Raw genomic sequence first — 12645 nt, forward strand, 5'->3', positions numbered from 1 at the left:
CATAACAGTGGGCCCCATAGTCACGGATCCACTGACCACGGTGGTTCCGTGGATCCACTGAATCCATTACTTGTACGGTGAAAATGAAATAAATAGTAGATTGGACGGTTTAATTTTAATTACTAAATATGCACATGGCATGTAAGCATCTCAATCTAGACCATTCAAATCTTTGGGCACATGTAGGTGGGGCAGTCAAGAATCTAACCAATGTGCCAAAAGCCTAAGCACTGATGGAATGTGTCAATTTAGGCTCTTTAAATCATTGGGATTATAACGCTACACCTCCACCGCACTCTTCAGATGACACCTGTGGTGACCCATTCTTTAGTGGGAATTACTCCTAATAGCCCTTGTATTTGGAATACCTTGGATTTGGAATTCTCCGGTTGTGTTTGGCACCCTGGATTGAGAATCCCTTATTACACAAAAAAATTGTCATGCACTTAAATTATATAGTATATTCATAGAAGTATGGATTTAATTACCGAATCAACCTTAATATCCTTAACTAATGTACATTTGTGATGTATGACACATTAATTGTAATAAGCCCATTGAAATATACATGCTTTGGCCAAAAATGATGAAATTCCAAGCCTCAAATGGGCCACGAGCATATGATCATGACCGAGCGACTAACTAACATTTTTTTAACCATTGATTTACATGGCCAATGTTTAGACAGCTCAAATCATTATATTGATGTAATTTTAGTGATGTAGTTGATGATCTAATTGTTTTGAGATATCATCAGTGGACCACGTGTATAATAAATTGGTAACCTAGTGACACATATGTAACACATGCAGCTCTCTTGCCTTTAAAATTGAGAGAGAGAGAGAGAGAGAGAGAGAGAGAGAGAGAGAGAAAGGGGATTGGTAATCCCGATAAAAGGGTGGGATTACAAAACTCACCAAAAGTGATGATTTGAAATCCCTTAATACCCTCTAATCCACCCTGCCAAATGACTGATGGGTTGGAAATACCTGCAAATCCCCCAAATCTACAGTGCCAAATGATCCCTAAGTAGCACTTTTTACCCTATTGTGGCAACTCTCTCTATTATTAAGCACCTAACCAACATGCCAGAAGCCCCTTGACTCATTCATGACTATTCTGTAAGCACCCAAAACTGGAGAAAGAAAAACAATTCAAGTAAAAGCCTAGTACTGCCATTTGGGCTCTGTTCTTAGTAGTCAACGTTAGACTTCCAGACAAAAATAAAAGGTCCTGAATTATATTATAGAAATTGAGATTTGAATTGGTACTCTGCCAGAGTACCAAATCAAGTAACTCTCTTAGTTTCATTATTGTTCAAGTAGGTTCCATCTTCAGGTAGCACTTCATTTCCACCAATGGCATCTCTACAGTGCAACTAATTCAGTGCTCCAGCAGACAATTTTTGTTGTCAATCATGAAATTGCAAGACATGAACGGCCCACATGAAGTGAGATGGACAGAATGGACAGTCCAGATTGATTGGCAAAATGTCCACATGTCCAAGTCAGTTGCACTTGTTCATTTTCAGTATACATCCAAGCAAACAAGCCTGCCGGCCTTGCAGTAGTGAAATTGCTTATTATTTATGGTAGAATGGCTGGTTATTCTGCAGTAGAATGTGATCATGGCAACAAGTGGTGGATCCATTCAAGCTATTCTGCTATCATTTTGGATCCTGTTTCTTTCTAACACCATTCAATTCAATATCTGCAATGGAAAACCCAACATGGGTTGCTTGGAAATGGAGAAAAAAGCGCTGCTTGAATTCAAGAATGGCCTTGTAGATCCTGCAAGAAGGTTCTCCTCTTGGTTCGATGGTGACTGTTGCGCGTGGGAAGGAGTACGTTGCAACAACAAAACGGGGCATGTTATTGTGATCGCTCTCCAGAATACTAACAACAGCCGTCAAGGGAGTTTGGGCGGCAACATTAGTCACTCTTTGGTTCAATTAGGCCATGTTGTTTACTTGGATCTCAGTTTGAATGATTTCCAAGGCATCTGTGTGCCGGGTTTCATAGGCTCCATGAAGAGATTGAGCCATCTGAACTTGGGTAGAGCTGGGTTTGCGGGAACTGTCCCTTGGCAGCTTGGAGAACTCACGAACTTGCGTTATCTTAGTCTTTCTTCTACGGTCTCGTCGAATGGGCAGGATTCATTGAAAGTGGATGATCTTCAGTGGCTTTCTCGTCTCTCTTCTTTGGAACATCTCGAATTGGATAACGTCAACATGCCGAGCGTGGGCGAGACTTGGGTCAAAGTGCTCAATGAGTTCCGCTCTCTTTCATATGTGTCTCTCTCCTCCTGTTCCCTTGAAAACATTCCTCCATATCTTCCTTCTCTAAAATTTCCATCTCTTGTTTCTCTCGACATTAGTAACAATTACTTCAGTTCTACAATACCCAAATGGCTTTTCAATGTTACTAGCCTTGTCCATCTCATGCTTGGTGGAAATTGGTTCCACGGCACTGTGCCTGAGGTTGTAGGCCAGCTTACAAATCTAAGTACTCTCAGTCTTTCTAACAACTCGCTTGGCGGACCGGTCCCTGTATCTCTAATGCATTTGGTTTCATTGCAAACATTGTATCTTAATGATAACCAATTCAATGGGTCCGTCCCAAGTAGTTTAGGACAGCTTTCAAAGCTTGTCCTTTTGGACATAGAAACCAATTTCTTACAAGGCGACTTGTCCGAAATTCACTTCTCAAACCTAAGACACATGAAGCGACTGATGTCTCGCCAGAATTCTTTGGTTTTGAAGGTGAGTTCTGATTAGGTTCTTCCCTTTCAATTGTCACACCTTGGTTTGGGTGATTGCTATCTGGGTCCTCAGTTTCCTACATGGATTCGAACTCAAAAGAATCTCGTGTACTTGAATTTAACGAATGCAGGTATCTCTGATGTTATACCTGATTGGTTTGGAGAGGTTACATCAAATCTTGGTGGACTCAGGCTCGCTCATAATCTAATTTATGGCCGAGTCCCGAAGTCAATGAAGCTCCCCATGCGTGCCAAAGTCGATTTGAAATCTAATCAGTTGGAGGGAACTTTTCCATTCTCATCTTTCAATTTTGGTTTACTAGATCTTTCCGACAATCGGTTTTCTGGTCCCATCCCACAAAGCATTGGAAAAGCTGCCCGGTATCTACAATACTTGTCTCTCTCAGGCAATTTTTTCAATGGTAGCATTCCTGTGTCTATTGGAAGACTGCAAAGGTTGATGGTTCTTGATCTTTCGAGAAACCAATTAACCGGTAATATTCCAACAAGCTTGGGGAATTGTTCGAACTTGAAGGTTCTTGATCTAGATAGCAATGATCTATCTGGAGAAATTCCAATGTCATTCAGCCATTTAACCAATCTTCAGACAATGCACTTGAGCAACAACAGCTTGTCTGGAGAAGTCCCTTCTCTGATAAGTTGCCGCAATCTGCTAATGCTTAATCTCGGTGAAAATGAATTGTCAGGGAATATCCCCACATGGTTAGGAGAGAGCTTATCATCTCTTATAGTCCTCCGCCTACGATCAAACAACTTCAGTGGGAGCATACCTCCACAGTTATCATATCTAACTTCTCTTCAAATCTTGGACCTCGCAGATAACAACTTGTCAGGGCCCATTCCTCCAAGTTTCAATAATTTCACCAGCATGGCAGAAATTGATAAAATAAATCGCGACCTTCATTTCCACGCAGTAGTGTATGGTGCAGGAAACTACTACGAGGAGAATGTGTTGTTGGTAACTAAAGGGATGGGACTCAAATACACCAGGACGCTTTCGCTTGTAACTGCTATGGACATTTCAGGCAATAATTTATCTGGAGAAGTACCCGAATCATTGATGACACTCTCAGGCTTACGAGTCCTAAACTTATCAGGAAACTATCTGGCCGGTAACATACCAAAGAACATTGGAAGCTTGAGTACTATGGAATCTTTGGACATCTCTAATAATAGGCTATTCGGCGATATCCCTCCTAGCATAGCCGACTTGTATCATTTGGTCGGATTGAATGTCTCCAACAACAATCTTTCCGGGATGATACCTCTTGTAAGGCAATTGCAGACGCTTACTGACCCTTCCATATACACTGGTAATCCATTCCTCTGTGGTTTTCCACTTCAAAAGAGCTGTGAAGAAGAAACTCCAACAATTCAGCCTGATGTTGATGAAGATGAAGGTGGAGAGGAATTTTGGTTTTATGCTAATATTGGTTGTGGGTTTGTAACAGGGATTATGGGCCTCTTTACTGTTTTATCAATCAGGAAGCGTTGGATGGATGTCTACCTCCAATTTCTTGATGAAATCATAGACGAAGTCACTGCCATTGGCAAGTTGATATATGTGAAGGTATTCGGCGGCCGTTGAAACTAAGGGTTGTGATTGGATGCATGATTGAGCTGAATTGCAAAATTTGAGTTCAATAAAGTGGAAATGGCAAAATTGCAATTACCTTCTCTGGTATTTGAGGCTAGCTTGAAATTACAAATACATTGCTTCCTAGTTGAACTAGAAAGGAATGTGGCTGCAATTTGATTGCTACTTGTTACAAATAAACAAGGTAATCACAATTTGGTCATCTCCTCTGACGAACTAATTATTGCAATCAAATTCAATAGGCTATCCAAACACATCCTATGGTTTGGCAGACTTGTGTAAGGTTTTCTTTGTTTCTAGATTTCAGATAGAGGATGAAGCATGGTGGGCCGCAGTAGTGTTTCTTATGTAATAAGTGCTTGATCTTCTACCAGAATGTATGCAAATTGTATTGATCTGATTTAGTGGAATGAATCTAGAACCTGTGTTCTTAGATTATTGGCTGGATGGCTGGTTGGCCAGTGACACACTCATTCATTAGAGAAAAAGTGGCAGAATAATCCCCGTCGCGCAATTGGTAAAAGCAAGTGGGGTTTTGCTACTGGTTAACCTGTTCAAGCGGTAGTCCAGTTGGAAGGCAGGCCAGTGCAAGCACGAGAACTTGAGGTCAATCGGATTCTATTCCTTCTGCGAAGGGAAGCTGCGAGGGAAGGTCAAATAATAAACCTTCTCTTGCAGTTGTGTTTGGAGGGCGTTCCGGCATCATAGTCAAAACTCCTGCTTTTGGCTTTCTCTTGCATTGCCAATTCAAGAAGAGTGAAACAAGGCGTTTCCTTTTTTGTGAAGTTCTCAATTATGGAACACTTTATATGGCCAATGGCTTGCTTTAGTAGCTTTAGCGGTTGGCCATAGTAGGATTCTGTTAGTGGCATTCCCCTGCCAGGGGTTAGGATGCGTGCTACTCTCATCTCCCTTCTTGCTTCACAAACAAGAATGAAAATATAACAAGTCCTTCAAACTAAAAGATGGGGAATAGTTCAGTTATGAAATTCAAAGCCAGGAAGGATTCAAAGGTGGCTTCATCCTTCCTTTTTTGTGAGAATGATGAATAAATAAATGCAGCTTGAGAATTCCTTAGGTACTATTAAGCTAGTGAAGAAAAGGGACTCTTCCCACATTCCTATCCTTCTTAAGTGGCGCTTAAGCAGAACTACATATAGTTTTGGTTGTCCACCACAATCTGAGACAAAATTCATGCTGCAGCATCAATGATCAAACTTCCATCACCATTGAAAAGATGATGACCTTCAGCAGCCATCAAACCCAAGGTTTGTGATTGGATGCACAATTGAGATGAATTGCAATGTTCAGTTCAATAAAGCAGGTATGACCAAATTGCAATTACCTTCTGTTATTCATATTGGGGCTAGATTTTGAATCAGAAATGCAATTACATCACTTCCAATTTGAACGAGAAATGAATTTGACTGGAATTTTAGCGCTGCTTGCTTGTCATGTAAACAAGGTAATCACAAATTGGTTCATTCTCCTAACTTGTGCTGTGTCCAACAGGACTATGTGGCTCAATAATCTAACACACAGTGAGACAAGTCCTCCAAACATTTTCAATCTTCTATGTTTTAATCTGGGAATATTTCCCAATGCCATTCCAATGGGTGGTGGTGCTTAACAACCTTCTCATAATGTTCACTGGACATCCCTCCTATCACACATGGCACATATTAGAACAGACCATTGCAAAATAAGACACCACCCCTCCAAATTGATAACCTCTGAGCTGAGCCAGCCCCAGTTTGTGAAACATTCAGTAACTTAGTTCTCATTTTGCCCATTGATGCAGACAGGATTGTTCCAATCTAGAGAGAGTGGCAAGTATCACACTCTAAATTTAGGTCATTTTTGCCCGTCCAAATACCAATCATATACACAGGGGAAAACCTCCACTGAATGGTACTACCAGATTTGGGCCATTTGCCCATCCAGGGTCATCCCAACCACTGAATTGTGGCATGGTACCAACTACCATCACTCAGAAATGTAAAAACATGTTTTTTACTAGATCCATCCTAACCATCCAAGGGCCTGTTAGATGAACAGATAATATAACAAAACAACATATAGAACAATTAACAGCAAGAGCATTCACATAAGAGGGTGTGGATATAAAACCATAGAGGATAGCATATATCACCAGTAACAGAAGCATCAATAGGGATGATGCACAACTGAAAGTCTCCAAATTCGAAAGCACTACATACCAACCAACATAAACCCTAATATAAAGAAAAATAACAAGCAACAGAGAAGAAAGACAGCATCAAGATAAGAACCCCTTCTTCACTCTTCTCAGTACTCATCTCCCTCATCACCATCCTCACCTTCAGCAGACTCTGCCCCAACCTCCTCATAATCCTTCTCAAGCGCAGCCAGATCCTCACGCGCCTCCGAGAACTCTCCCTCCTCCATGCCCTCACCCACATACCAATGCACAAAGGCACGCTTTGCATACATGAGATCAAACTTATGATCAATGCGAGAGAACACCTCTGCAACACTCGTGGAGTTGGAGATCATGCAAACTGCCCTCTGCACCTTGGCCAGATCTCCACCTGGAACAACTGTTGGTGGCTGGTAGTTGATACCACACTTGAATCCAGTTGGGCACCAATCAACGAACTGGATTGTTCGCTTCGTCTTGATGGTGGCCACAGCAGCATTGACATCCTTTGGCACAACATCACCGCGATACATCAGGCAGCAAGCCATGTACTTGCCATGGCGTGGGTCACACTTCGCCATCATGGACGATGGCTCAAATGCACTGTTGGTGATCTCAGCCACTGAGAGCTGCTCATGGTAAGCCTTCTCAGCCGAGATGACTGGGGCATACGATGACAACATGAAGTGGATTCTTGGGTATGGGACAAGGTTGGTCTGGAATTCTGTAACATCAACGTTCAATGCACCATCAAACCTCAGGGAGGCGGTCAGTGATGAGATCACCTGAGAGACAAGGCGGTTCAGATTGGTGTAGGTGGGCCGCTCAATGTCAAGTGATCGCCTGCAGATATCGTAGATGGCCTCATTGTCAAGAAGCACAGCAACATCTGTGTGCTCAAGGAGGGAGTGGGTGGAGAGGACACTGTTGTAGGGCTCAACAACGGATGTTGAGACCTGTGGAGAGGGGTAGACGGTGAAGCCGAGCTTTGACTTCTTTCCATAATCAACAGAGAGGCGCTCAAGGAGGAGTGAGCCAAGACCGGAACCAGTGCCGCCACCAACAGCATTGAAAACAAGGAATCCCTGAAGACCAGTGCAGTTGTCGGCAAGTTTCCGGATGCGATCAAGGCAGAGATCGACAATCTCCTTCCCAATGGTGTAGTGACCACGGGCAAAGTTGTTGGCAGCATCTTCCTTGCCGCTGATTAGCTGCTCAGGGTGGAAGAGCTGTCGGTAGGTCCCGGTCCTAACTTCATCAATGACAGTGGGTTCAAGATCGACAAAGACAGCACGAGGAACATGCTTTCCAGCTCCGGTTTCACTGAAGAAGGTGTTGAATGCATCATCACCTCCTCCAACGGTCTTGTCACTTGGCATTTGGCCATCAGGCTGCAAAAGAAGAAACCTTAAGATATCAAAAAACAGAAGCCAGAGGTTACAATGATCTAGGAAAATCCATTAAATATTTTGGACGAGATCAGATCCGAGATTTCAAGAACCAAAGACATCAGATCTTAACAAAAATGCAGAAAATCTCCATGCATTCATAGATCACATATAAAATCGCCGGATCTAGTAAAAAACGAAAGAAAATGCTGAAAAAACTCAAAACAGCGACAAATCGCTTAGGAAATCATCAGATCTGTATGAAAATCCATAAATCTGATAAAAATCAGATGAAATGCATAAGCAGATATAAATGCTAGCAGATCGATCCAAATCAGGCAAAGAAAACAACAGAAACGAACAGATCTAATGGCTTCTGATGTGAAAACCCTAGATCTATCAATTGCAACAACGCACACAGCATCATTGAAAACGTAAAAGCATTATTCAAACAAAACCCTAGATCTGGCCAGAGATCAATAAAAAAACACAGAAAAACAAGCAGATCTAAAGAAAAATTCCAAAAAATCGAAAGGAAAGGCAGATATTGAAAGGAAAAGCATCAGATCTGAGGAAGATGACTGACCTGAATGCCGTGCTCGAGGCAGTAAAGTTCCCAGCAGGCATTGCCGACCTGAATACCGGCCTGACCGATGTGGATGGAAATGCACTCTCTCATTTTCGCAGGAAGGATAGAAACGGAACTGATGAAAGAAAAGAAAGAGAAGAAAAGCAAATAGAGATTGGGCGTGTATGAAGACGCCTTCGAATGCTCTCCGACGGCAATTTCGGTCTGGTATTTATAGGAGGGTTGGGGAAAGATCTGGTCTTAACCGTGGTTAGTTAACTAGGGTTGGGGACGGCCATGCCAGCGAAGAACCCTAACCACCTCTGGTTAGGTAATGTGATTTTGCCGCCCGATTTCGATTTGATTTGGTAACGGGTCTCTCCTATTTTTGAAAATGACGAAAATGCCATTCGGCGACGGAGCGGAATTTTGTACAACACGTTGCACGGAGCTTCGCAACTAAAAAAGCTCTGTGGGGCCCACCTTGATATCTTTATGAAATCCAACCGTCCATTAGTTTCTCCGGTTTATTTTGTGTAGTTTATAGATAAATCATTAAGATCCAATACTCATGTGAGCCGCAACACAGAAAAATTGGATATGGGAATCCTCACCGTTGAAACATTTTTGGGATCACCTAATTTTGGATCAAGCTGATATTTGTATTTTCCATTCATCCACGTGGGAATAACCTTATGAACGTGTCGGATGGCATCTAAACATGAAGGTAGGCCCCATGAGGGTTTTGATGGTGTGAGTCTCGATTTCCACTTTTTTTCCTGTCTTTAACCCTGCTTGAGTTCTAGATCTACCTGATCTTGAGGATCATACATTAACATGACCTCACTCAACTGATGGACGGAGTGGATGCAATATAGACATCGATTGGTGGGCCTCATATATCTTTTTGTCGCATGCGTTTCATACAATCGTGTCATAGGAAATTCAAATTCGAGCAACGGTCTCTATCCGCGGACGAGGGAGTGGTAGGGTTTTGCACTACGTGCGTTGGCTACGTGCCTGGGATGCCAGGCTAGCACATCGGTATTGTGGGCCCAATCAATAAACGGCAGGATCTGTCCAGTTGAAGTAGAATCTGGCCCATCCACCACCCTTGATTGTGCACTACGTTTGAATGAATGAATCCAGTGAATTATATTTCTCGGCTAGAGGATATGTATGGTGTCCCCCCGCTTTGATTTCGGACAGGTGAGCTGCTGATTCGGTAATAGAGCGGATTAGCTGTTACCCGAGTAACTAACCGTGGGGCCCACATTAATGTATTTTTTGTATATCGACGCGGTCCATCTGTTTTTCGATATCATTTTAGGACTCGATCCAAAACCTTAAGAAGATCCAAATCTCAGGTGGACCATACCACTATAAACAGTGATGAATAACCATTAAAAACCTTTTATAGCCCACAAAAGTTTTGGATCAAGCTGATTTTTGAAATTTTCCTTCATCGAGATATTCTTGACATTATCAACAGGTTGGATTGAAAATAAACATTATGAAAGCCACTAGAAATAGTGATGAATAACCATTAAAAACCTTTTATAGCCCACAAAAGTTTTGGATCAAGCTGATTTTTGAAATTTTCCTTCATCGAGATATTCTTGACATTATCAACAGGTTGGATTGAAAATAAACATTATGAAAGCCTTACGATGGGCCCTTTGGAATTTTTAACGGTAAGGCACTCAATCAACACTGTTTCCTGTGGTGTGGTCCACCTGATATTTGGATCTCATAATTTTTGGATCAAGACCCTAAAATGGGCTGTAGAAACGTACAGACGGCATGGATATACAACAAATCATCAAGGTGGGCCCCACGATAAGGGTAACACCCACCCGGGTAACAGCTACTCCGCTCCCATAAATTGCATGTCTAGGATATTCCAACATTACAGAACTTTGATTAGGCCCAGTTCTACGGTTCAAAATCAGCCAAAGCCAGTTATCGACGGATGTAGGCCATGTGGCTGATGTTTCGATGGTCTGGATCGTTGATCTGATAATCCCATCATGGATCGGGTTGCCCCAGATTTTTCCCACTTTGGAAAAATGCTAGCAATTGGATCTTTATCCCACCTTCCACTCAAAATGTGGACCACTTCCATCTGTTGGGATCAAAGAATCACAATCTTTCAATCTGGGAGACTTTAGTGGGACATCTATCCATACCTGACCACTAGATCACTGAAAAAAATGGGTCCCACATGCACATAATCTGGTGCTAAACCGATTGTAGAAAGAGTCTATCAATGGCTTAGATCTAGTTTGCCACGGCTCGGATTTTGACATGGCTGGGCTTTTTGCGTAATTACCAGCCCTGGCCCACACCCAGCCCATTGACAACCTTGTCTGCATATGAAGTGACCATACACCTCAGATGCTTTGGATAGAAGGGACCCTAACATCCCAAATACCTCGCGACCAAGGAGCTTTGGTGCACTATACACTTCCCATTGCCACGTGTATCATGATCTAAACCACGCATCCTGTCGGAACTATCGTTGATGAGGACTATCTGGGCCATCTAATGAATGAAACTTGTCTCCCTAAATATGAGCCGTTGGGAACGTTGTCTTGTATTGTCCATCTGTATGCCACCGATTAAAAAGTTAAGATTGTTAAAACATTGTGATTTCTGGACTGAGGCACATCTACTACTTCAGTTATCAAATGAATGGTTTAGATCTAGTCTAAGCATGTGGCATGTCCAGATGCACTGGGTACGTTCGGTGCCTCGTGATGCACTACTTCTTCACTCATCATAAAATATCTGCCTTTATTTGTGAAGCCCATGTGTCATGTTTTCATATGACCCTTATCATCTGACGCCATTATCGGTTTGGCTTCACACGGCAGGATTCTACTCAAAAGGTGGGCCCAATACAAATTATTATTTTTCATGGGGCGCGGTTTTGGATGGATATCTGAACGTGGGGCCACGTTCATGTACGTGCATTACATCCACGCCGTCCATCCGTTTTCACGGATCATTTTAGGGCGTGATAAAAAATAAAGCATTTTCAAATCTCAGGTGTACCATATCACATGTAGCCATGGTAATTTATCGTTAAAAACTTCTTGAATAAAATGGAAACTTCTGAAAAATTAAAGTTGCGGTCGTTTTATTCTTTCTACTGCCAATGAAGATGGTAGAAGCTAAACTTGTGGCTTATCCTAACGGACTCTGTTTGAGAACTCAACTAGCTGCTCTGCCTCATGTGCACCGGCATGGAAAATTGGAGAATGTCTTTTAAGCACTTTGAGTTTCCAAGATATATCTCAGCATTTCTCTCTCATTTTTTTTAATCGTGACTCGGCATATCTAGTTACCTATTGCATAAACTTCGTGATTTGATAAAGGAATGCAACAAAGTCGTATAGGTGTACTGGGAGGATGTTCTTGCATTAACGTCGACCACGTGCTCATGATGCTGAGGCGGCTCTTATTGCTCCTCAACAACATCGATCATGAGACTAGTCTTCTTCGATTTTTGGTAGCATCTTTGAAGAAAACTCTGTAGTGAATTCTAAGACTTTTACTATCATCAATACAGGGAGTTTGACTGTGTTTTGAATGCATACCTTGATCAGCCATCGCACCGTCTGTCAGGGTGATTGAATATGGTGGCGTGCCTATTAGTCTTATGCCTCTACCATACCTACATTTGGTAGCACACTCCAATGGGAAGAGATTGTGCAATGTAAAGCTGTATAGATTCGGAGACCAGACACATCTTTATATAAATTAGGCTGGGAGGAAATCCCCCAATTGAAGGATTATTCCAAGCCCATGTCTCCTCAATCTGACCACTGGAGAAGCCATATCCCCACACAATTTTATTGAAAGTTGTCCATTAATGTACTTCACACCCATGAAACTTGTATACACCCAACAAGTATGCATGTCCCATCCCAATGTTAACACAATTGATCTAATCTGATCATTGCATCGCCATATGGAATTATGCCATGTGTGGCCCATAATTCCAATAATCTTATCTTGATTGAAAAATACACATGCTATTGGATCTCATCGGACATGCCAAAAAAGAAGTGTTGCTATCAATTCAGTCAGTTAAGGCCACTTGTGTCTCTAAGGGCCCGGATCGAAA

General features: G+C 42.2%; 2 protein-coding genes across 3 annotated transcripts; one reads left to right on the plus strand and one right to left on the minus strand.

Moving 5' to 3' along the window:
• The first annotated feature begins 1729 nt into the window (after positions 1–1729).
• Positions 1730–4369, plus strand: LOC131228899 (receptor-like protein EIX1). Its single transcript, XM_058224739.1, has 2 exons — positions 1730–2761; positions 2834–4369. The coding sequence occupies exons 1-2, from the start codon at positions 1730–1732 to the stop codon at positions 4367–4369; spliced, it is 2568 nt and encodes an 855-aa protein (XP_058080722.1).
• A 2131-nt stretch (positions 4370–6500) lies between these two features.
• Positions 6501–8727, minus strand: LOC131228635 (tubulin alpha chain). Of its 2 annotated transcripts, XM_058224429.1 has the most exons (3): positions 8532–8727; positions 6882–7948; positions 6501–6796 (listed from the first exon to the last, which is right to left on the minus strand). In XM_058224429.1, the coding sequence occupies exons 1-3, from the start codon at positions 8622–8624 to the stop codon at positions 6613–6615; spliced, it is 1344 nt and encodes a 447-aa protein (XP_058080412.1). In that variant the 5' UTR covers positions 8625–8727; the 3' UTR covers positions 6501–6612. The 2 variants fall into 2 exon arrangements, with proteins under 2 accessions (XP_058080412.1, XP_058080411.1); XM_058224428.1 differs by having other exon boundaries at positions 6501–7948; positions 8532–8726.
• Between the last annotated feature and the right edge of the window lie 3918 nt (positions 8728–12645).

The sequence above is a fragment of the Magnolia sinica genome, chromosome 16, assembly GCF_029962835.1.
Source record: "Magnolia sinica isolate HGM2019 chromosome 16, MsV1, whole genome shotgun sequence".
NCBI classification, from domain to species: domain Eukaryota; kingdom Viridiplantae; phylum Streptophyta; class Magnoliopsida; order Magnoliales; family Magnoliaceae; genus Magnolia; species Magnolia sinica.

Coding starts and splice junctions, on each gene's coding strand:
- LOC131228635 (XM_058224428.1), bottom strand. CDS start 8,624: ATGAGAGAGTGCATTTCCATCCACATCGGTCAGGCCGGTATTCAGGTC. Junction 7,949..8,531: donor GCCTCGAGCACGGCATTCAG/GTCAGTCATCTT, acceptor CTTCTTTTGCAG/CCTGATGGCCAAATGCCAAG.
- LOC131228899 (XM_058224739.1), top strand. CDS start 1,730: ATGGGTTGCTTGGAAATGGAGAAAAAAGCGCTGCTTGAATTCAAGAAT. Junction 2,762..2,833: donor AGAATTCTTTGGTTTTGAAG/GTGAGTTCTGAT, acceptor CTGGGTCCTCAG/TTTCCTACATGGATTCGAAC.